Below are 24770 nucleotides of genomic sequence, written 5' to 3'. Positions count from 1 at the left end.
GCAATTGTGTAAAATAAGAGACATCTAAGAAAAACAATCATTAGGCTGATGTTCAATCCTTGTACCTTGACACAACTTTTGTTTTAGTAGCATCTTGTGAGATGATCTTCAGAATATTTAGTCTCCTTTCATTCTCATCTGGCTGGGTTGATTTTTACTATTTTCCAAAGGTATACAACACTTAATAGTTTTCTCAGTAGTTCTGAACAGAAGAGCAAAGCGGAGTGAGGGTGGCTGCTGTGTTACATCTGAGAGCCTTCTCTTACGCAGGCATGAAATAGGGTTATTTTGTCATCCTCCATCCACCCTGCTGTGTATCACTGGAAATCCTCAACCTGTCTCAACACAACCTTCAGGAACAGCTTCTGCTCCTCCTTGGTGGCGGCGGAAGGCAAGGGAACCAGGCTCCCTTGTGGTGCATACAGGTGAGGCATTCAGAAACGCTCACCCATACACTGAACAAAACAACCCGGAGGGAAAAAACTTTAGGTCCACTGCTACAGTGTGTATTATCCAGAAAAAAAAGTTTCAATCACAATAAAAAACATAGCGTAAAATAGAACTGTTTAAGTTCTGAGCTACAGTTCTTGAGATCAAGCAGGTTCTCACCTTACAGTAGCTACCATGTGAACCCCTAACTGCATTGCTTAAGGAATTTGGGGTTCCAAGGGGTCCCAATACTGACAAGTATTTATTCAAGTATCTTGAGAAAGTAAACTTGAATCTAATTTTCACACCTTTCCTCTAGTGAACTGCCCAAAGACAGTGTCTGATTTGGGAAATATGCAGCCACATAATAGAAGCATATGTAACAGGTACAAGAATAAATACAACCAAAACAACTCGTCCTACGTTTGTGAAAATGGATGTATAGGTTTTGTAATATCTGATTCACTACAGAGAGTAATTTATGCTTGGCAGACATGAATATTTAGAATGTCCTGTTTTATTATCTAAGTTCTAGTTTTGGTTAAAAATTATCCATTTTAATACAATAATTCCATTTAGTGCTTTGTATGTAATATTTCATACATAACTTCATTTATTTTTTATACTGCAATAAGGAAACGGTTTCTATAATCATTAACTATCTCAGCACAACTCTTGAAATACTTTGAGACTTTCTCATATGACAGCAATAAAAGCTTTTTGTTTCTGAAAATTCTGTTCATTTTGTGGTTATAGATATCCTTTAATGGCTTTAAAGAACTGAAAAGGCATAACTCTTAATTACTGACGAATAATTGATTTGCCCATTGTTGGGGCAATGAGGGCAAAAGGAAATCTATACTGGTAAACCCAATTCAGCCAGAATGCCATTTAGTCTTAGTCCAGTTTAGCGAAAGCTTTTACTATGAAAGACAAAATGCTATGCATTTTACTTTGTTATGGCGCCTCTTAGCATTCTGGAAAAGGGCCTGGTGTGGGAGCCTAGTGTGTAGGCTTGCATGTGCTGAAATCCCATACGGGTGTTGGTTCTGTATCCCGGCTGTCCCACTCTACTTCCAGCTCCCTGCTTGTGGCCTGGGAAAGCAGTCAAGGACGGCCCAAAGCCTTGGGACTTCACACTGGTGTGGGAGACCCAGAAGAAGTTCCTGGCTTCGAATCGGCTCAGCCCTAGCCAATGCGGCTGCTTGGGGAGCGAATCAGCAGACGGAAGATCTTTTTCTCCGTCTCTCCTCTCCGTAAATCTGACTTTCCAATGAAAAGAAATAAATCTTTAAAAAAGTTTAGGAAAAAGCTTCTGAAAGTTATGAAAAAGTGTTTTTGAAGTAATGGGTAGGCATATATTAGTGGATCCAGAGAAGGTGAGCACGGCATCCACTTCTGGCTTTAAAGAAACCAAGAAAAGAAGTGGGACTTTTTTAACCCCACTCAGCATCATTTTCAGCAGTGCAGTCTGGCTTACACTCCTTCCTTACAATTGTATTAAAACTTGAGAATGAAACAAAACAGTAACGATCGTCCTACTCCTTTATGTGTTCTCCCATTTCCAATGTTCGCTTTAGTTTTTTTATGGAGACTAACTTCAGTATATGTAAGTCACCGGTTTGAATTGTTTCACAATGTGGAAGTAACATGTTAAACAACTTTTGATTTCTAGATATAGACTCTAATTGTTACGAACTTCCCTTTGCTTTTTTTTCTAATTTGTTTTTTTGAAAAGTAGAGTTATGGAGCAAAAGGAGAGAGAGTTTTTTTTTTTTTTCTTCATCTGCTGGTTCAATCTCCAGATGGTTGTAATGGCCATATCTGGGTGGGTCCATAGCCAGGAACCAGGAGCAGCTTTCTGGTCTCCTACGCAAGTGTGGTAGATCCAAGCACTTGGGCCATCCTTTGCTGTTTTCCAGGCCATAAGCAGGGAGTTGGCTGGGAAGTTGAGCAGCCAGGACACGAGGCAGTGCCGATAGGGGAAGCCAGTGCTGCAAGTGTGGCATGGTTAGTTGCATGGCTCTCCACAAGAGGCGTCATTGCTGTTCCTCCTGTAATCCTTTCCAAGGAATCTGGAGATGGAAAGGATGCTTTCCTGCCCCACTCAATGGTCCAGCCGTATGTTTGGGAAGAGGAATTTCCAGGAAGTAACTGCCCTCTCAAGGGACCACTTCTGTCTTCTCCATGCCTTACTCTGTCCCAGCTAAGGGTGAGTAGTTGCACTGTCTGATGAGAGTTAGGACAGCCTGGGGTCTCAAATATATTTTTCTACTAGCTAAAGGAACCAGGGTTGGAAGGTTCTTTTGTTTTCAGAACTGTCTAAGTCCCAAACATTAATTTGTGCCACAACCTGCATGTAGTATGAATAAGAGAGAGAGAGAGAGACAGAAAGAGAGAGAGAGAGAACTTTACTTACTTTTTACTTAGAGATAGTTAGGCATATTTACAAGCCTTTATGCAGATGGTTGGATCAGGTTACTCAATGCTTGCTTTAATAATTTGACTCTCCCATGCAGTAAAATGACCCAAGAATTTGTTTCAGGGAACCATCAAGTGATTTTTATTGCATTTGATTTTGTTACTAATTAGGTACAGACTTTGGCATGTTGGCTCATCTCTGGCTGATCTGAGTGTTTTTACAGCCTTTCGCTCATAATATGTATTATACCTTCCATAACTTTCCCATAAGGGTTCCCTTTGTCCCACACTCACTAATTTTTAGCTCTCAATAAATTTATTTTGATTGATTGATTTATCAATTTATTTATTTATTAAAATTATTTTGAATTCCTATATTTTATTTTTCTGTAATGATTAAACTATTGTTGCAGGTTTACTTTTTTCTCATCCGATATAAAGATCATTAGAGCATTTAAAAGATTATGCCTTTTCCCTAAACTCTTAATCTATGTCCTCACATTTTTTTCAGATCAGTTCTCTGTGACTCCAGAGGAAAGAACAAGTGCCTACGAATAAGGTGTAGCGAGAGGCAGATAGAGTAAGCAAAGATTTCACTACATCAGATGACACTTCCTGGACCTTGGGGATGTCCAAACAAAGATGGGCTAGCCCCTCGTTCGGATGCTCTGGAATGGATTGGAGTGCCAAGCCTGGGATTAGAGACAATAATCTAGTCTTATCTGTGACTGAATGGTTCTTACATACCTGTACAAGTTGGGTGAAAAATGGTTTTTGTAAAGTACAGATTAGCAAATTAAGCTATATATACATTTCTTGATGACACTTTTTAAAGATAACTTAGAAAGTGCCCTTAGAATTTCAACAAATCGGTAGTCTGAATAATCAATGCTATCAATGAAAGGAAACAGTTACCTGTCTGGAAAAAGACTCTAGATATGATTGTCCGACACAGCGGGCAGGGGGTGCTTGCTGGGTTGTCTTTGGCCAGAGTCCGTAAGCAGGGCTCACAGAAGATGTGGCGGCAAGGGTAACACATGTAAGGGTTGAAATAGACATCCAGACACACGGCGCAGACGTAGCTGTCCTTTTCTTCCGCACAGTCGTTGTCTTCATCTGTACTCATGTCATTACTCAAACTCTGCAAAAACATAAAACACGTTTCCTTGCTTCATCGTGAGGCTGGTTTCCATGACAAAGAACAAAACTGCTTCTGAGACACAGTCAGGGTGACAGAAATGTTACATTTCAAAGTGAAAAGAATACGATCTGTGGATTTGTGTGAAAAAAAAAAATCCTGAAAGCTAATTGTTCTTTTTAACATTTTAACACAATACGCAATAGTGAAGCATTCTTAAACGTAATAATTATACCTCTCTTTGTAAGCAGGACTAGTGGAGTAACTCAGATGTAACAACCAGTTCTAGGATTACAGACTTTTTTTTTTTTATATTTTGCACTCCTATCAAATAAATGACAGTGACGAGTTTAAAGAGTCCTAATATGAGAAGATGCAACGTTTATACTAAGCACTCTCTTAAGACCTTGGATATGTGATGTTTTTCTCCTGCAAGGTTCTCATTCCATATAGATTACAAGCTATACAGAATTCTGAGACTGAGCCCTAGTGTGTGGTGTGTAGCTGGGTTGCTGGGCACACAGGGAACCACACAGTTCATGTGCTGGTGGGGGGGGGGGCAGAAGGGAGGGCAGGCCATCATGCGCTGACCTCAGGCCTTGACCTCCTTGAAATAAAGGAGGTAAGTCAGCGATTGCACTAACAGGTCAGTGATCATTGCCCCCTCTATGCTAACAGAAGACCCAACACGCCGAACTTGGCTGTCAAATGCTGCACTGACCCCCAACATTTAAGCCACACTGATCATACCTAGCACACACCTCACACATCCACAGAAGGGGACTTACTCCACCAGGCCACAGAGGCAGAGTTCAAAGGCAAAAACCATCAGAGGAGAAAAATAGTAAGTGCTTCCAGAAATGACAAAGGATATACATGGAGAAAAACACGAGTTAAGAGAGAAATGATGACGTCCCCAAAGGAACAGAGCAACATTTCAATATTAGAATGTGAATATGAGCAGACTGCCAAAACTAAAATGTTAGAAATAAAGAATTCAATATGCCAAATAAAAATAAGAGTGGAAAGCCTCAACAACAGACTAGATGAGGCAGAAGAGTCTCTAAGCTACAAGAAAAAACTTTGGAAAAATTAGCCAAAAATATAGATGATTAGACAAATAGATAGAAATGAGTAAAATAAATAGATAAATAAAAAAGCAAAGAAATGAGAAAACATGAAAATGGTGCTCAAGATAAATGAGATACCCTGAGCAAACTAACATACATTTCTTAAGAATGCCTAAAAGGTATGGAACATGAGACTGGACTAGAAGGCTTATTCAGTGAAATAATAATTAAAACTTCCCTATGAACAAAGAAAGGTGTATCTAGGTACATGAAGCCCACAGAGACCCTGATTGGCATGACCAGAAAAGATCTTCACTGCAACATACTATAGTCACACTTTCCACAAAAAGTCTAAAGAATTCTGAAATCTGCATAAAAGGAATGACAGATTAGTTACAGAAGATCTCTAACCATTCACAGAGCTGGTTTTTCAGCAGAAACCCTACAGCCTAGCAGAGTATAGAGACATAACCCAGGTCCAAAAAGAAACTACCAAACTAGAATCCCACATGTAGCAGAACTCTCATTTATATATGAGAGTGAAATATAGACATTCAAAAGTAAGCCGAAACTGGGAGAATTAGCCACAGCCCATTCAGCCCTACAAATGATGCTTAAGGATGAGCTACTTACAGAATAGAGAATGGCAACCACCATAATGAAAAAAAAAAAAAAAACACACCACAAAGGCAGAAAATCTCCAAGTAAAGCTACAAAGGCAGTCCAAAGCAAAAAAAATGGGAACATTTATGAAAAATGGTAGGAACAAGTCATTTCCTTTCAGTAATAACCTTGAAGACAAATGGCCTATACTCTCCAATCAAAAGATATGGATTGGCTGAATGGATTAAAAAATAACACTCATTTGTTGCCTACAAGAAACACAAATCAACAAGCATACACACAGACTGAAAGGGAAAGGATAGAAAAAGATGTTCCAGGCCAAGAAAAAGGAAAAAACCAGCAAGTGTAGCAACTCTAATACCATACGAAACCGACTTTAACACAGAAATTATTAAGAGACAAAGGCATTAGATAATTATTAACGGATCAGTTCAGCAAGATGAAATGATTGCTGTAAACATTTGCACCCAATGTTAATACACTTGGTTCTATGAAATAATATTTGATGGATTTAACTAGAGACATAGGCTCCAATGCATTAATAATCAGGGGCTTTCATTAGTATATAAATAGACCAGACAAAAAGTCAACAAGGAAACAAAAAAGATATTTGATATTATGAACTAAGCAGTCCTCTTGGACACTTTACAGAACATTCCATCTCACAGTTGCAGAATACACATTCTTTTCATCAGCCCATGGAGCCTATTCTAGAGGCAATCATATGCTAGGTCATAAAGCAAGCCTCAGCTATTAGAAAAAAATAGAAGTCACATCATGTATCTTTTCTGACCACCAGGGAATGAAGGTGGAAATCAACAGCTTACGAAACCCTAGGACATGTGGCATACATATGGAGATTGAATAACACACTACTGACTGAACAGGGAGTTACAGAGGAAATCAAAATATGGATTAAAAACGTCCTGAAACAAATGAGGATGATGGCAAAACATATCAAAACTTAGGGGAGACGGCAAAAGTGGTATTAAGAGGCAAGTTCATAGCAGTTAGTGCCTACAACAAGACATCAGAAAGATATCAAGTAGATAATCTACCAAATAATCTACCAATGCTTCTGAAGGACCTAGGAAACAACAAACCAAATGATAATTAGTACAGAGCTATAAGATCTGTTATGCATAAGGATTGCAGATTATGCCGAAAACAGATCCACTGGATTTTCTTCTCCATATGCAAGAGACACAGAGTTGCTGATTTCGTGTTGGACAGATAAATGTATTTTAAAAGACCATTCATTAATGCATCAATATCAACACTTAGGAGCCATATGATGAACGTCCCTAAAAAATCTTGGGTCTCCTTAATGTTTACATTATTACTTATGGAGACAGCCAAATGTTTATCACAAATACCAATGAAGGGACAGGAAAGATAACTGACTTGTTAGGAACCATCATAATCCAATGTGAAAATGGCTATGCCATTCACAAAAAAATTAAAGCAGGCTAAACTATATGAAGAGTCAAAATTTTAAAAGAAGGACATGCACCGCATGTCCCCTATGCATAGGTCATTAGCTGGAGTCTAAGATTTGAGACCCTTTTTAGTTAAATGACCAATGTTGGCAGACAGCTACCACCAGCATGGAAGTAGGGAAGGAGAGTGAACTTAGGGCTCCGTCTTGGTGCTCAGTGATGGGTCTAAGGTGTAAAACCCAGAACCAGGCAACCCAAAGACCTCAGTCCCCAGATCAGTGCTTGCATGCTGATCCTCTAAACTGATCTGGTACCACATGCAGTCATGAGCTCTGTTGGGATTGACCTTTCGTCAACCAAGGTACTGCCTTCACTATCCTCCTCCAACTTCTGGCAGCTGGAAGAGTACAACTTCAGCTACTAAGGAACAGGGCAAGAAAAGAGTTTCAGTGTTGCCTTGTACCTGAGTGCCAAGGCTGCTTTGGTGAGATCTGACACAGGATAAAACCCACTGACCTCTATCCTCAGGATAGTGCTCAGATATGGAGCTTCTAGGAATGTTCTAGAATCAGGCAGAGCCCTATGCTCAGGTGGGTCTGCCTTACACAAGTCCACCTCATCTGCAGTCACCAACGTGGTCTCTTTAGCCTGTGGGAGTTTGGTGGAATCTTAGTGTTCACAGCATGACTTATTTTATTTCTCACACCAGGTAGCACCATACACAGAGTTGAATTTCTTTGCCTTCTTGGGAGAACAGGGAGACCCGTAACAATCCATTGCACAGAAACCCAGGAACCTGGGAGGCGCTGCTTAATGGAGGCTGCTGCTGCCCCAACCTCAGTTATCGCTTTGTCACTGTTGGACCCTGTACTACTTGCACAAACCCAACCATCGCGGACTGAGGGCTGGCACTGGGAGTTGGTTCCAGTATGTGGGCTCTTATTCAACCAACGCACCCTGGCTGGGACTGAGAGGTGTACCCTAGGTTACTGCTGTTGCTGCCAGCGAGAAGAAATTGGGAAACTTCATTAGAGTGTTCACCCTGAACTAAAGTCAAAAATCCTGCCAAAGCAAATACAAAATCCTCAGGAAAAAAGAATTTACTATGAAACTCATCCTTCACAAACACTAAAACAGCTGACTTACCAGAGCTCTCAGCATATACAGAGAACAGGAAACACAAAAAAGCAATGCAACATGAAGCCCCACCAAAGGAAAAAAAAATTAATAAAGCTTTGAGACACTTGTAAAGGAAGGGTATTGAATTCTTTATGAAGCATTTCATCAAAGAAATGGGTGTAGGGATCTGCAGCGATAAAAGACACTAAAGACAGTTTAATGAAAGCGTGAAAATAATGTAAAAATGAAAAAGAAATTCAACAGAGATAGGGATCTTGGAAACAAAGCAAATCCAGAAAAAAAAAAAACCCTCTCTGGTTGAGTAGGTTGAGCACATGAAACAATATCTGCGCTTAAAAACAGGTCCATTTTAATTTTAAATGTTTATCTATTTGAAAGACTGAAGGAGAGGAGTGACAATAAAAAAAATAGAGAGAGAGATTGTCCATCCACTGATGCATTCTCTAAGCAGTCATAACTGCAGGGAAATGGCCAGGATCCAGGAACTCTACCCAGGTCTCCCACACGGGTGGCAGAGGTTCAAGCACTTGGGCCATCGTCTGCTGCTTTCCCACGCATGTTATCGAGGAAGCTAGCTTACAAGTGGATAACCCAGGACTCAAACCAGACCTGGTACGGAATACGGGTACTGCAGGTGGAGTCTTGATGCTCTGTGCTGTGATGCTGGCCCCTGAAGAGAGGTCTTAGGAAAGATCTGAGTCAGATAATCCAAGCACACTAATTAGAGGAAAAGGAACACAGCCGTTCTAAGACATCTGGAGCATCACTGACAGAGCAGATATCTGGATTTTGGAAACTCTTAAAGGCAAAAAGAGCAGCAAGAACACAACCAATTCCAAGAAGTAATCGCTGAAAACTTCCTCCGTTAGGGGCATCTCTTTACAGAAAGCTCACATCACCCAAACAGACATGACCAGGAAAGATCCTAACCAGCACACAGCTCACATCACCCAAACAGACACAACCAGGAAAGACCCTAACCAGCACACAGCTCACATCACCCAAACAGACACAACCAGGAAAGACCCTAACCAGCACACTGTATAAACTCTCAAAAGCACAACACTACAACACAGCAACAGCCTAAAAAGTTCAAGTCAAAAGCACACGTAATATTGAAGGGGAATTGTTTGTTTTAAAGCAAAAAGGGATAGAGATCAATAAGGGATAGAATGATGCAGTTCAAATTCTAAAAGAAAAAGAGTAAAAGGAAATCACCCAGGAAAACTACACATAACAGACATATTTCACCAATGAAGGAAAATCAAGACATCCAAGGTCAACCAAAACTGAGGAAGCTGTGAAACAATAACACTTCCAGCCAAGAAATAAAGAATCTCACCTAATCAATACAGCGGACAGCCAAGACACAAAAAATAAAATTAAAAAATACAAAGATTAAATTTCTATACAAATTAATCACCAAAATGGAACCATAAAACCTGAACAGAACAACAATAATGAGCTTGATCAGAAAGAAAATGTATCCTAAGCAAAGAAATGTCTGGGACCAGAGAGCCGCACTGCTGAATTCGACTGAACTCACATCAGCTCCTCTTCAAGTACTCCACAAACCTGAAGGGAAAATTCTTGCAAACTCATCCTTTGAAGTCAGCATTATTCGGTATGATATTATTTGATATGAGAACCAAAGAGAAGCAAAGACCAATATCATTCTTAAAGACAGGTACAAACATTTTTTGATGAAGAATATTTACTTGAAAGGCAAAGTTACAGAGAGGGAGGCACACAGAGAGAGGAGAGAGACAGAGAGGAGATATCTTCCACCTAATGGTTTGCTCCCCTAGAAGGATGCAAAGCCTGAGGCTGGCAAGGCTGAGGCAGGTGCCTGGGTGCCGTCCAGTTTTCCCACACAGGTGCCACTACTTTCTCAGGCACATGAGAAAGGAGTTGGAACAAAAGTGGAGCTGCGGGCCCAGAGTGGTAGCCTAGTGGCTAAGGTCCTGGCCTCACAAACACCAGGATCCCACATGGATGCTGATTCTAAACCTGGTGGCTCTACTTCCCATCCAGCTCCCGTGACCTGGGAAAGCAGTAAAGGATGGCCCAAGGCTTTGGGACCCTGCACCCGTGTAGGAGACCCAGAAGAGGCTCTGGGTTCCTGGTTTCAAATTGGCTCACTTCCAGCTGTTGCGGCCACTTGGGGAGTGAATCAATGGACAGAAGATCTTCCTCTCTGTCTTTCCTTCCTCTGTCTGATTGTTTAATGAAAATAAATCTTTAAAACCAAAGTGGAGCTGCTTGGACATGAACCGGTGCTCATACGGGATGGCAACTTAACCCACAAAGGATTATTCAACATAATGCAGCGTAATTTATGTTAGAGATGGTTGAACATATACAATTCAATAAACCTAATATATCAACAGAATGAAGGATAAAATATCCAACATCATTTCAATAGATGCACCAAGAGCAACTGATAAAGTTCAACATGTAAACAATGATATAAGAACAAACGACTACCAATCAGGTATATAGGAACATACCTTGCAATAGGAAGAGCTATACATGATCGACCCATCACTAACATCACACTGAACTGGACAAAGTTCAAAGTGCTTCTACTAAGATTTGGAACCAGGTAAGGATGACCAGTCTCTCCATTATTATCAATAATGGTACTGGGAGTTCTAGGCAGCACAACTAGGTAACAGAAAGGAACAATAAGCATCCATGATTCTATGTAGTCAGAAACCTAAAGAACTGATGATAATATTTTTAATACTGGTAAACAAATTCAGCAGTTACAGGAAACAAAATCAACACATGCAAAAATCAGTATCACTTTTGTAGGCCAGTGCTGAATCTGCTGTGAAAAAAAGGGGAAATTCCACTAATGATAGCCAGCAAAACAATTCACTGAGATAAGTGCAACCCAGGATGTGAAAGATGCTGGAAATGAAATCTACATACATCAATGAAAAACTCGAAGAAGACAAAACAAACGGGAGGAACGTCATGTTGGACTGGAGAAATTAACATCAAAATGTCACAGAGCTCAAAATAAGGCAAACGTCCACCAAAAGACATTCTGCATAGAACTAGAGCAAGTAATCTTAAAAATCGTATGGAAGCAGAGATAGCTCCAAACTGCCAATGTAATACTGAACAGAAAGAACCAAGCCATAGGGCTGGCCATACCACTGTGCTACAGTGTATTCATAAGTCCCTGTCTGCGATGCTGGCCATCCTACTTCCTCTCAGCGCTAACAACTGCATGAAACAATATTCAAATCACTAACGATCAGGGAACTGTCTATCCAGTTCACAATGAAGTGTGATCTCACTTCGGTTAGAATGGCTGTCATCCAAAGGCACACTCACCAAAGCAGGCAAGGGTGTAAACGAATGGAAACGCTTATATGCCATTAGTGCAAATAACAAGAGCCAGTACGGACAAACAGTATGTTGGTTCATCAGAAAAGAAAAGGTGCCACGTGATTCAGCGGATCCTCTTTTGGCCAAAAGAAATCAGTTAATAAAATACACCTCTACTCTCTCATTTTCAGTGCAGCACTGTTCATAATATTCATGATGCAATCAGGCTAGATGCCCACTGATGGGTGAATGGATTAAGAAAATGTGATATAAAAAAATAAAGAAAAATAGTTAACCATTAAAAAGCATGAAAGGCATCTGCAGCGAAATGGTCGAACCTGGATGTCAGCACATCAAGTGAAGTGAAATAAGCCAGACACGAAACACTGGTACTACATGTTCTGTTTCACATGTGGTAGTTTTAGCAACTTGATATGAAACCTTACAGTAGTGATTACTTAAAAGCTGGGAAGTGTAGGAGGTATTGGGAGAGAGTGTTTGAATAACAAAGACATACTTAGAAATATTTCTGTGACAGAGTCCATGTGGGCAGAAATAACTTATAATAATGAATTTTACTCTATACGGGGCACTGGACGGGAAGAACTGGGAGCTTTCAATGGAAAAAATAGCACAGGAAATACAAATGCTACAATTATTCAACAATTAATGAGTCATCAATTAGGCTCCCATCTGGCTCTAGACACTTGGTCACTCATCAGAGCCAGTGGCACTGCCGGTAAGCCAGGTGCTGGGTCTGTCCCCTGAGGTTTCTCATTCAAGAGTCTGATACTTGTTAATAAATTTTCACCAAGTATTGATGGCCATTTGGGAATCAAACAAAAACTTTGGAAACAAATGATTTGTATCACTTCACACATTTCTGTTAGCTTCACTGATTTCTTAAAAAAACATAGTCTGGGGTCTGGCGCGGTGGCGCAAATGGTTAAGGTCCTCGCCTTGCACGCCCAGGATCCCATACGGATGCCGGTTCTAATCCCGGCAGCCCCGCTTCCCTTCCAGCTCCCTGCCTGTGGCCCGGGAAAGCAGTCGAGGATGGCCCAAAGCTTTGGAACCCTGCACCCACGTGGGAGACCAGGAGGAGGCTCCTGGCTTCGGATTGGCATAGCATCGGCCGTTGTGCTCACTTGGGGAGTGAATCATCGGATGGAAGATCTTCCTCTCTGTATATCCGCCTTTCCAATAAAAAAATAATAAAAATAAATCTTTAAAAAAAACATATTCTGGAAATTGGATAAATTTTTTCCAGTTGGAACCATTTTGTTGCAAATAGTAGAGTTTCATTCTTTTTAGTGGCTAAACAGTATTCCAAAGAGTGGATATACCACAGTTTCTTTATCCATTCCTCTTTAATGGGCATCTGGGGTGTTTCCACGCCTTCGCTATGCAGACTCTGCTGCTGTAAGCTGTATCTTGAAAACAGGATGCTGGGGGCCCGGCGAGGTGGCGCAAGTGGTTAAAGGTCCTCGCCTTGCATGCCCGGGATCTCATATGGGCGCCGGTTCTAATCCCGGCAGCTCCACTTCCCTTCCAGCTCCCTGCCTGTGGCCTGGGAAAGCAGCAGAGGACGGCCCAAAGCTTTGGGACCCTGCACCCACATGGGAGACCCAGAAGAGGCTCCTGGCTTCAGGTCGGCATAGTATCGGCCCGTTGCGCTCACTTGGGGAGTAAATCATCTAATTGGAGATCTTCTCTCTGTCTCCCCTCTGTATATCCTCCTTTCCAATAAAAAAAAAATGAATCTTTAAAAAAACATATTCTGGAAATTGGATAAATTTTTTCCAGTTGGAACCATTTTGTTGCAAATAGTAGAGTTTCATTCTTTTTAGTGGCTAAACAGTATTCCAAAGAGTGGATATACCACAGTTTCTTTATCCATTCCTCTTTAATGGGCATCTGGGGTGTTTCCACGCCTTCGCTATGCAGACTCTGCTGCTGTAAGCTGTATCTTGAAAACAGGATGCTGGGGGCCCGGCGAGGTGGCGCAAGTGGTTAAAGGTCCTCGCCTTGCATGCCCGGGATCTCATATGGGCGCCGGTTCTAATCCCGGCAGCTCCACTTCCCTTCCAGCTCCCTGCCTGTGGCCTGGGAAAGCAGCAGAGGACGGCCCAAAGCTTTGGGACCCTGCACCCACATGGGAGACCCAGAAGAGGCTCCTGGCTTCAGGTCGGCATAGTATCGGCCCGTTGCGCTCACTTGGGGAGTGAATCATCGGATGGAAGATCTTCCTCTCTGTCTCTCCTCTCTGTATATCTGCCTTTCCAATGAAAAAATAATAAAAATAAATCTTTAAAAAAAAAAGAAAACAGGATGCTGGACTTTCTACCATGGTCTGTACCTAAAATGTCAGGATACACTTAAATAGCAGAATGTTGCTGAAGGACTATACTATTGTAACAATATAAGTGAAATGAGTGGGTGGGGGTGGTGGAAAAAGGAGGGTAGGAGGAGATATCCCTGAGTCTATGGAACTATATCACAGAAAATTTTAAAAAATTATATTAAAAAGAGGAAAAAAAATTCCTCCAAATTCCAATGTTTTCGACTTTATGACACCTTTCAAATCTTGTAAAAACATCCAACTGGTTTTAGTATTTGTGTTGTTCTCTTTGCCAGTAAACTGTCTCAGTAACAGAAGCCTCAGTATTGAGTTGAACTGAATGCCACTCCTCACTCATTCCTAAAATGAATCATTTCTTCCTCAGTTGCATAATGTACTCTGCTTAAATCACATGCTCAGCACGGCTCACCGGGAACCTGACACGCTCATGACCTGAGCCAACCCCCGCACAAGGAACAAGGAAGTCCCAGGCTTCTGCAGTGCAAACAGGGCCCAGGTCTCAGACTCTGCATCCTTTGAAGTTTTCTATGGATTTTTAAGTTATTTCAAATTTATGAAAAAATACAAAACATAAATGCTACAAAGAAGCCTACCTTCTGTGCAAGTTCATTATTCTGATTTTTATCATAGTCTTCATTTCATTCCTAACGCTCATCTCATCCCCACAAATATGACCAGAATTCCAATTTAAATAATATAGTAATAGATGCAGTATATAACACCTCACCATGTCTCTTCATGTGATTTATTTATTTGCAAGGCAGATCAAGAGAGAGAGGAGAGAGAGCTCCCATCCATTGGTTCCCTCTCCACCCTTTCTGCTATCTTCCTAGGCACCTTAATAGGGAGCCAAATGAGAATTGGTGCAGTTGGGTCTTAAACCAGCATTCCTGTGTGGGCTGCTGGTAGCAGACTGTCCTTCTGCACCAGTGTATCCCTAATGATGTCCTGGTGTAGTGATTATTTTTCTAGTCCAAGATCAGACACTGTATCTAAATGATATAGACGTTATTCTCATTTTCTAAATTTTTAATGAAGCAAATATTTATTGTTCATAATGTGACTAGGATCCTGGGCTAAGTGTGCCCATGCGCAGTTCTGCATGTTATTAACTTGTATTGATACAGTATACTTTGTTCAACTGTTGGACCAATATTGGCAAATTAGTAACTGAACTTCACAGTTTTATCAGGGCTTACTCTTTGCATTATCCAATTTTACAGGTTTTGAAAAATGTACAATGTCATGTATCTACAATTACAGTGTCATACAGAAAAAATTTCAGAGTCCTAAAAAAAAAATCCCCTGTACTGTTCTTATTCACATCTCTTATCCTCCTCCTCAACCCCGTCAATCACAGTAAAATTACTCTCCGTGCATGGTTCTCCTTTTCTAGAATGTCATGGAGCTGGGGTCATATCACAAATATGCAATCTTTTCAGACTGGCTACTTTTATCTGGAAATATACACTTGACGTTTCTCCCAAATGATTCATTTTTGCTTGAAAGAATGGGAGAGTAGGAGATGGGGAGGAAGGGAAGAGGAGAAGGGTCTCCTCCATCTACTGATTCACTCCTCAAATGCCCACAGGAGCTGGGGCTGGACCAGGCCATGGCTAGAGGAACTAAATGCACATCTCCCCAGCAGGTGGCAGGTCCAGGGACCACATGGGCCATCCCCTGCTGCCTCTTAGGATGCAAGCACATTCCCAGGAAGCTGAAGCCAAAGCAGAGCCAGCAGCCCAACCAGGCACTCCCCTAAGGGATATGGGCGACTGGAGTGGTGTCTGAACTGCTCTCACAGACGCCCACTCTTTACAAATTTTGATCTTGAAATTCCTCCAGGTCCCTAATGAGAACCGTTGTCAATTCAACGTTATTTTTGCTCTCTGGCCCTTTATAATAGCTGTTTCATTTTACAAATATATGCAAAAGCAATTGTTTTTTTCCCTTTCATTCAAAAATCTAGTCAATTTTAAGTTTACTGCCTTGTTTTTCCAGCAATGCAATATATACACACACATACATATATATATATACACATATTTATAAATATAAAAACAATTAAGATATCCATCTCTCATACTGCAGTACTTGAATTTGATGCTCAGCTCTAACTCCCAACTAGAGCTTCCTGCTAATGCAAATCTTGTGAGCCATCAAAGATGGCTAAAGTAACTGTACCCTCACCCACCACGGGATAACACTGGACTGAATTCCAGGCTCCTGACGTTGGTCTCCTGGCCACAGTGGACATTTAAGCAATGCACCAGCTCTGTCTCTCTGTCTCTCCCTCTCTGTCTCTTGTTTCTCAGAAAGAACTGGACAAAAGAATGGGTGCATACATTCATAAAAATACCTATCTCATCATTCCACTTTTAGAAGTATCAGCTGAAAAGAAACAGCCCATTATGTTCTGCTTTCAGTAGAAACTGTTGCCAAGTAGACAATGAATAATATTAAAATAAGTTAATATGAACTTTGTTATCCTGACATAGCAGGTTAAACCACCAACTATACGATCACTGGTTCAAGTCCCAGGTGCTCCAATTCCCTGCTAACGCACCTGGGAATGCAAACATGACCCAAGGACCTGGGCCCTGATCTCCGTGTGTGAGACCAGATGGTGTTTTGGGATGCTGGGTTTGAGCTCTGGCTATGGCAGCCATTTGAGGAGTAAACCAGTGGATAGCATAGAAATTCAGCTCTCTTTCATCCTCTCTATCTATAACTCTTCTTCTCAAATCAATAACTGAATTCTACAAAATAATGTATATTTGTGTGTTTCAGTTTGAAATATACATAATGTTTTCCTGTAATATAGACATATACTATGGAAATAAATGGCGGGCCTTCAAGTGACCTTCATGAAAAATCCATTTACATTCCATATTTGTGGATTCTTACAAATTTGGTTAAGAATGAAAAGTTTTGGATGTATATATTTTTTATTCTTGGAAACTTGCCACTTCACCAAACTGCCACTATTTGAAGATGCAGGTACACTTGTATATATATATATAAAATTGCTAGTCTTCATTTTAAATAGTCTAGTATTTTACACAAAATGCAGAAAATGCCTTCAGCAAATACCTGGATGACTTCATACGGGCCTATGTCCTATACTTTGCCTTTCAACTAGGCCTTTTTTTTTTAAACAATAAAAACACTTGCAGGAAAGGACACCTCACTGTCTGTAGTATTACTATGCGAACTTATTAAAGCACATTTTTCTCGAACAAAGTAAAAAGATGAAGTATCGTGGGGGAGAAATGCTTAGTGGGTGAGTAGGGTCTTTCTGACAAGGACTATAGAACCACAGATCCACGGGAGCAGCAGACTCTTTCAGAGGACCCAGGAGGACACAAGCATTCCCATAATAACATTAACATAATATTTGCCTTATGCACTGGGTTGATAATTATACTGGTGATGCAAAAGAAATAATGGATTTTCGTGAATAAGGAAGTGGACCTAACGATACCGAGTGTATGCATGTTCAGGGCGAAAACACCAATCGGATCTCACTAAGGGTAAGTGTGATAAACTCAGAACACGCGAACTTTTACAACAGCTCCACATCTGAGTACACATCTTTTTATCCTGTATTGACAGAAAGACAAAGTGGAAAGAAACCATTTCCATTGCATACCAAAACATAACAATTATTCTGAGGGGAAAAAAAAAAAAAGACTTGTTATTCTGAGCTGAAGGAGGTTTTCATGGAATACCATTTTTTTGGGGAAAGCCTGACATTATCAAACTGACTTTAAGACTTGATTATTTGGCAAACTGCCCAAATAAAGAGCAAATGTATTTGTTAAGGAGAAAAAAAGAGTACTTGTTGATAGTCTAAGTAATACAATCTCAGCTTACAAAAAAAAAAATTGAAAAGTTTTGATTTACCATAAGAATATTTACAGTAAAAACAAAGCATAGGTTTTAACTTGTGATCATGTCTCATCTATTTGTGATATAAGAAATAAAAGCTCTGGCCTGGTACGATGGCCTGGTGGCTAAATCCTCGCCTTGCATTTGCTAGGAACCCATATGGGAGCTGGCTCATGTCCTGGCTGCTCCACTTCCCATTGAGCTCCCTGCTTGTGGCCAGGGAAAACAGTAGAGAATGGCCCAAAACCTGCAGACCCTTCATGGGAGACCTGGAGGAGGCTCCGGGCTCCTGGCTTCAGATCAGTTGGGCTGTGTTCAGATCGGCTGGACTCCGGCTGTTGCAGCCACTTGGGGAGTGAAACAGCATATAGTGGATAGAAGATCTTTCTATATCTCCTTCTCTCTGTATATCTGCCTTTAAGTAAATAATAATGATAGTAATTATTAATGAATAACAAAAGAAATAAGAGCTCAAAGAGGTATAAAAAACCATGGAATGCTATTGGTTTTAGAAGAAAAGAAAATGAAGAGATTATTTGGTATTTAAATAAAAAATGTCAGATTTACATATGTTACAGTATCAAGACATACTTTATATTCATAGCTGAATTAAATAATAAAAAATTCATTACAGCAGAAGAGCTACTATAAGATGCAAAGATGGCCTCTGAAATGTCCAGAAGAGACTCAATTATGCTCCATAATTTTTAATTGTAATCTACCAGCAAGTGTGTGGAAAAGGGGGGAACTGAAGGAGGATTTCCCCAGGCCGAGACGGCCGTGCTTGCTTCCGGCTTTTCCCAGTCACTGCCTCGCCACTCTGGGTGGCTGCAGGCTAGTCTGAAACCTAGCCCAGGTACAGTCGTTCAGCCTGCTTCTCTTTCACACTGCTTCAACCGTTTCTTCAGGATCCTTTTTGAAACTTGCCATGTGTCAGAATGAAAATTCAAAGGATTCTGTTTTCTAGTCTGCAGTACATCCAGGTCCATTAGAAGGAGTACATTTCCCTCATTAAAAGCTCTGGGGCAAGCATTACCACCCAGACGACTTTCTCCCCTAATGAATACGCATACTGACCCAAAACAGTAGTCCTTGGTAAAGAGAAAAATCTACAGAAGAAGTGTTTGTAAAAGCCGAAAATGACCATATTTATAGTGAAGAATTATAAAAATCTCAGGCTAGGATTTATAAAATTCTTTGGAAATTTTTCAAGCTTGAGGAATATAAACAGAATAGAAAGCCTTCTCCAGTAAAACTGGAGATTATTTCAATCTCTTTCTGCCATTTTTGCCTAATTTTAGAGTATACGCATGATGATAAGAGAAAAGTTACCAGTTTTTCTTTATACAAACTGCTGTCTAGCTCCTTTCCTGGTACTTGGCATAATATCGTGCAACATTTTGTATCGATCTTTAATGCTCTGATCTTTAATGCTTTGAAAACCCCCCATATAACACTTTTCTTTATACTTGATAAGTTTTCTTGTTCTGAAATCTGCTGTGAGAAACCAAGTAGCTACTGTCACTTATGATTCGTGTTCACCTATATCTTTCATCATTCCTTTACTTTTATTGATGAGTGTCTTTACATTTAACGTGTGTGCCCTGGGGCCCACATAGAGTTGAGTCTCGTTTTTAACCAGTCTTGACACCACTCGCATTTGAAGTGATTACTGACAAAACTGCATGAACATCTACCATATCCGTTGCTGTTCTTCACTTGTAGCCTTTGTCCCGTGTCTCTATTTTTCCATACATTTTCTACATTTGGCTTTTAACTAAACAAGTGTGTACGGTTCTGCTTATATTTCATATGGTTTCATCTTTTTTCTTGGCCTAAAATCATGGTAAAGGAAATTGTAAGGGTTTCTTGGAGGCTGCAATATATAATCAGACTCTATTTCCAAATAATCCACAGTAATAAAATATCTCTAATTACTTCTCAGCCCTGTGTTGTTATCACCATTCTCCTCACTTACTCCCAAGCTGGTCCAGCATATAGATGGGATGTATTACATGAGTACTGGGTGGGAGACCCAGCTGTTTCATTCCACTCCAGCTTTCACTCCTGTGACTGGGAAAGCAGAAGATACCCCAAGTGCCTAGGCCTGTTAGCCACAAAGGAGGTGCAGTTGGATATCCAGGCTCCAGGCTCGGGACCATGTACTACGGCCATCTGGGGAGTGAATCAGTAGGTACGAGATCTCTCTCTCTCTGCCTTTCAAGTAAATAAAGCTTCAATACAAGTACAAACATATGTATGTACACATACATATGTATAAATGTGTATATTCACACATATATACATGAGTGCACACATAAGTGTATAATTACATCGCTGCTGTTATTATTTAGAAGGACTACCTGTAAAAATCAAAGTAAAAAAAGCATCATGTTTTATTTTATTTTCACTTAAACCTTTCCCAATATTCCTTCTTTCTTAATACAAGCACATATAAAATACTGTTGGGAAATTTCTTCGGAAACCTGAATTAAATGTTAAGTTTATTTTGGTATGTAATCATAGTTTACTGTAATACAAATTTTCCATGAAAAATCTGAAGGCTCTTCATATGAGTGAATTTCAATTTTATTGCACTAAAGAACATGTACATTAAAATTCTATTTTATCCTCGCATAGTGTTTTCTCACCTCTATTGTTTCCCTTCTTGTCCATGAACTTGATATTTCTTGCAAAGCAGGTGGATTGGCACCAGTTTCTCCCTATTTATTTTGGTTTTATTATTTTTTTTTTGGAAGAAAGTGTTTATTTCTCCATCAGTTCTGAAGGATAACTGTGCAGGATACACAGTTCTAGATTGGTGATTTTTATCTCACCACCTTAAATACTTCACTCCTCTCTCCTTGAATAAAAGAAAAAAAAAGCCACTGTTCAACGTCCAACATTCCTGCCACATCTGACTTTGATTCTGTTTTTTCCGTCTCTTCGAAAATGTGGTTTCTGTTTCTTAATATGTCATATATTTCTTGTTCTTAAAAGGTGAAGATTGCGTATTAGGGAAAGAGACTTACAGCAAATGGCCCTTTAGTAGTCGTGGCAAGGTGCGGAGGGTGAAATGGTTTTGTAATCTACAAAGAGGTTCCCCGCTCTGCTCCACCCCGCCCACCCTGGGTACCACAGGTGGCTCCACAGACAAGGAGGCGTGGCTATTCCTCTTCCCCACACAGATTACGAGAGCAAAGCGCCAGCATGTCAGGGTCCTGTCAAACGCTTTCTTCCGAGGACAGATCTTGAGGGTAGCAGATGGCTCCTCAGTATTTAAAACCCATTATTTTCCCTTTCTCCAGCTGCAAACGGGAGGAGCTTCTGAATCTGTTTTGTGTGTTTGTGTTTGTTTTGAAAACCTAGAAGGGTTTGTGGAAGTGAAACTCAAAGATCTGCGTCACCCACTGCCCACCCCATTACTAAATCTCCCTGGAATTTTAAGTTTTAGACTTGCTGACCCTGAGCCCTTAGCAATTTGTCAGTTAGAGTTCCGTTTCCCTGCTGTACCACAGCAGGCTTCCACAGGAGCGTTTCCTTCTGGGTTTCTGCTGCGGTAAGTTTTGACTCTGTATCCGTCTGCCTGCCTATATATTTCTTAGAGTAGTTCTCTGCCCTATGAGCTCAGCTATTTATCTGGAAAGTGATGATGAGTCTCAGCTTTGTTCATGTCGATTTTATTCAGCTATTTACTCACTGTTAGGATGGAGTACCAATTTCCAAGTTCTTGCCATGTCAGACTGGATGAATAATCTTTACAAGAAAAGCTTTGTTACCAGAGAAGTAACAAATTAAGATTTTGCATCGGTGAAATGCTCTCTTCCATGGCTGAACTCGATCCCCAGGCTTTTAGCATGAATTGCCTTCATGTTGGGGCTTGTTTGAAAGTCAATTGGATGAACAGTCATAAATACGGAAGATATGAACGAAGGTGAGCCCACATCCCTGAAGCCTCTGATGGAGTTTTATTGGGATCCCCAGTATTTCTTAGCTTATACTTCCTTTACAAAAATTAACTCGCGAAGATTTTAAGGGAGTGACAGGATTGCCACTGCAGCTAACACCCAAACGCCACTCTGTTCTTAAAGATTTTGCAGGTGCTCACATGTCCAGTTCAAATAAACTAACACCCAGTCCTTGCTTAGGCTGCACTTACTGAATACCAATCAGAGTTCCACTCATGAGCTTACCACGCACTGCTCATTTGCAATCTGAATCCTTAAATACCTTTCTGGGAGTCTGGGACTTGAGCGTTCCTAGTCTGGCTCCTTGCTCTGTACTCTGCAATAGACCTGTCTTTTTCAACCGTCCTCCGTCAATGATTGACTTGCTGTGTTCCAGGTGGGAGGACCCAAGTTTGGGATCCTAGGGTAAGTCCTCCAGTTCTGGGGGTGTTCCACAATATGAACAAGGACCTATGAACTGCTTCGAAACGTCTGTTTAACATCACTCGTGAAGGAATAACTGTAACAGAAAACACCTCCTTGACAATAAGATTTTATACACAAAGCACAAAGAACTGAGCATCAAGAGCTGCAAGGGGTCTAGCCAAAACAAAACCGAAAGTTACTGTAATCATCTTGGGGGGAGTGGGCAGAGAGGAGGGTGTTCAAGGCATTCTGCTTGTTGACTTACGAGAGGGCCAAAGAACAATAAAATTTGCTTATTGTCAGACTGTTTTGCGAAAGTTAACCAAAGCATTAATAAAAATATATTCAGGAATGTTTCAAGCGAGATCTCCCTAGCACAACATCCCTGGCTCATTAGTCTGAACAAACGGTGGCAAACTTCTGAGAATTTCATGGCATCATTTTAATGTACTGATTTGAGTGCTTATAATTTCTTTCGGTTTCTTAATCCTAAAAAATACTTTAAAAACATCTTCCATCATGATGTAAAAAAAAAATCAACACTGCCTTGGCATCCTATTATTTAATGAAGAAACAAAAAAGAAAGTTTGTAAATTTTTAAAAAAGGTTTATTTATTTTTATTGGAAAGGCAGATATACAGAGAGGAGGAGAGACAGAGAAGAAGATCTTCCATCTGAAAATTCACTCCCCAAGCAGCCGCAATGGCTGGAACTGAGACAATCTGAAGCCAGGAGCGAGGAGCCTCTTCAGGGTCTCCCACATGGGTGCAGGGTCCCAAGACTTTGGGCTGTCCTCAACTGCTTTCCCAGGCCACAAGCAGGGAGCTAGATGGGAAGTGGAGCTGCCAGGATTAGAACTGGTGCCCATACGGGATCCTGGCGTGTGCAAGGTGAGGACTTCAACTGCTCTGCTATTGTGGTGGGTCCTGTAATTTTAACTATTTCATTTTCCGTGAGCATTTTAAATTCTTCTTATATGGCAAAGTCTATTAATAAAAACATCAGGGTGATGACACAAAAACAGAGACACGTGCCAATGGAAGAGAACAGAAACACGGAAGCAGATGTCACACACCCCTAACTCCGGGATCCTTGCAGCTACAAAGGACAGCAGTGGGGCAAAGGCAGCCCCATCCAAACAGGATATGCACGTGGAGAATGGAAATGACCCCCCACCTCTCATCCTTTGTGAAAATACATTCCAAGTAGATCAAAGACCTAAATTTTAATACGGTCACTATAAAGTTACTGGAGGAAAAAGTAGATGTATTGATTTTGAACTCTGGAATGAGAAAGATTCAATCTGGGAACAGTGTAAAGACGCAGAAAAGCAAACATATGGTGTCACATAAACAGAGACGGCTCAGGATAGTAAAGGAAAAAAAAAGAAGTGAAAAGACAGCCTTAGGGGTGGGAGAAAATGCAAAGTATACATCTGACAAGGAGCTAATATTCAGAACACTCACAACTCAACAGCAAGCGCACACACAGCAAAAACAAATAGTCCAATCAAGTGATAAGTGTACAAAAAGGGATATAGCACCACTGATATCAGGGAAATGCAAATCAAAACTATATGAAAGGCAAAATATAAAGTGGGCTGGCTGGGATAGGGAGAAAATCTTTACACACTGTTACTGGGAATGTAAATCAGTATAGCTATCATGGAAAATAGTAGGGGTTGTCCTTAAAAAGATAAAAATAGAAGTACTCTGTGACCCAGCAATCATAACACTAGGTTAGACATTCTAAGGAGATTGAGTGCATCACAGACACATGTATTCCCTCATGTCTGTGGCACTCATTCACAATATACTAGAAATGGAAACAGCCTAAGTGTCTAGCAATGAATGGATAAAAACGATGTGGTACATGAATACCACTGAATACTAATCATCTATGAGAAAGAAACACGAAGTTTTGTCATCTGTGACAATATGAATGGACCGGGGAATAGTAAGTAAAATAATCCAGGCAGAGAAAAACAAATATTGCAATAGCTCACTCAAATGTCAATTCTAGCCAAAAAAGCAAACAGATTTCAAACAAGTTCAAAGTGGCATGGTGGCTACTGGAAGCTTGGAAAATGGGGGCAGAGAGAGGAATACGGAATAGTTTATCACAAGATACTATGTGAAGGGAAACAGGGAAATAAGTTCGTATTTCACTGTACGGAAGGACTCATGTCGACAACATAGTGTACATTTAAAACGCGTCAGAGGAAAGGGTTTTGAGTATTTTCACCACAAATAAATACTTGCCAAGAAATACCAGACTAGATTTTCTATCTCCTCTACTTAAATAACAGAATGCTGAACTTCTGTTACTAAAGGACTAGGCTATCGTGATAAAATAGGGGGACCTGGAGAGAGGGGGTAAGGGAGGGAGGAAGTAGAACGGGAGGAGGAAGGAGGAATTTCTGTAGCAACAGAACTGTATCATGGGAAATAAAAACAACAATGAAAAATAAAAAAATTGCAAAGAAAGATATGTTTAAATTGATTTAAATATTACACAATGTATACATGTATCAGCATTTCA

At 40.5% G+C, this 24770-nt stretch overlaps 1 protein-coding gene across 1 annotated transcript in view; it reads right to left on the bottom strand.

The window, feature by feature from the left end:
* RNF180 (ring finger protein 180) overlaps positions 1 to 24770 on the bottom strand; it is a gene marked incomplete at its 5' end in the record, with an annotated part of 148565 nt that overhangs the window by 23042 nt on the left and 100753 nt on the right. The window contains 1 exon segment of the mRNA XM_040977339.1: positions 3766 to 3991. Coding sequence (XP_040833273.1) covers positions 3766 to 3991 — 226 coding nt within the window.

This window comes from Ochotona curzoniae, unplaced genomic scaffold, assembly GCF_017591425.1.
Source record: "Ochotona curzoniae isolate NIBS_2020 unplaced genomic scaffold, NIBS_Ocur_1.0 contig_2754, whole genome shotgun sequence".
Taxonomy (NCBI): domain Eukaryota; kingdom Metazoa; phylum Chordata; class Mammalia; order Lagomorpha; family Ochotonidae; genus Ochotona; species Ochotona curzoniae.
The sequence above is the reverse complement of the archived record's forward strand: the minus strand, read 5'-3'. Positions and strand labels throughout refer to the sequence as shown.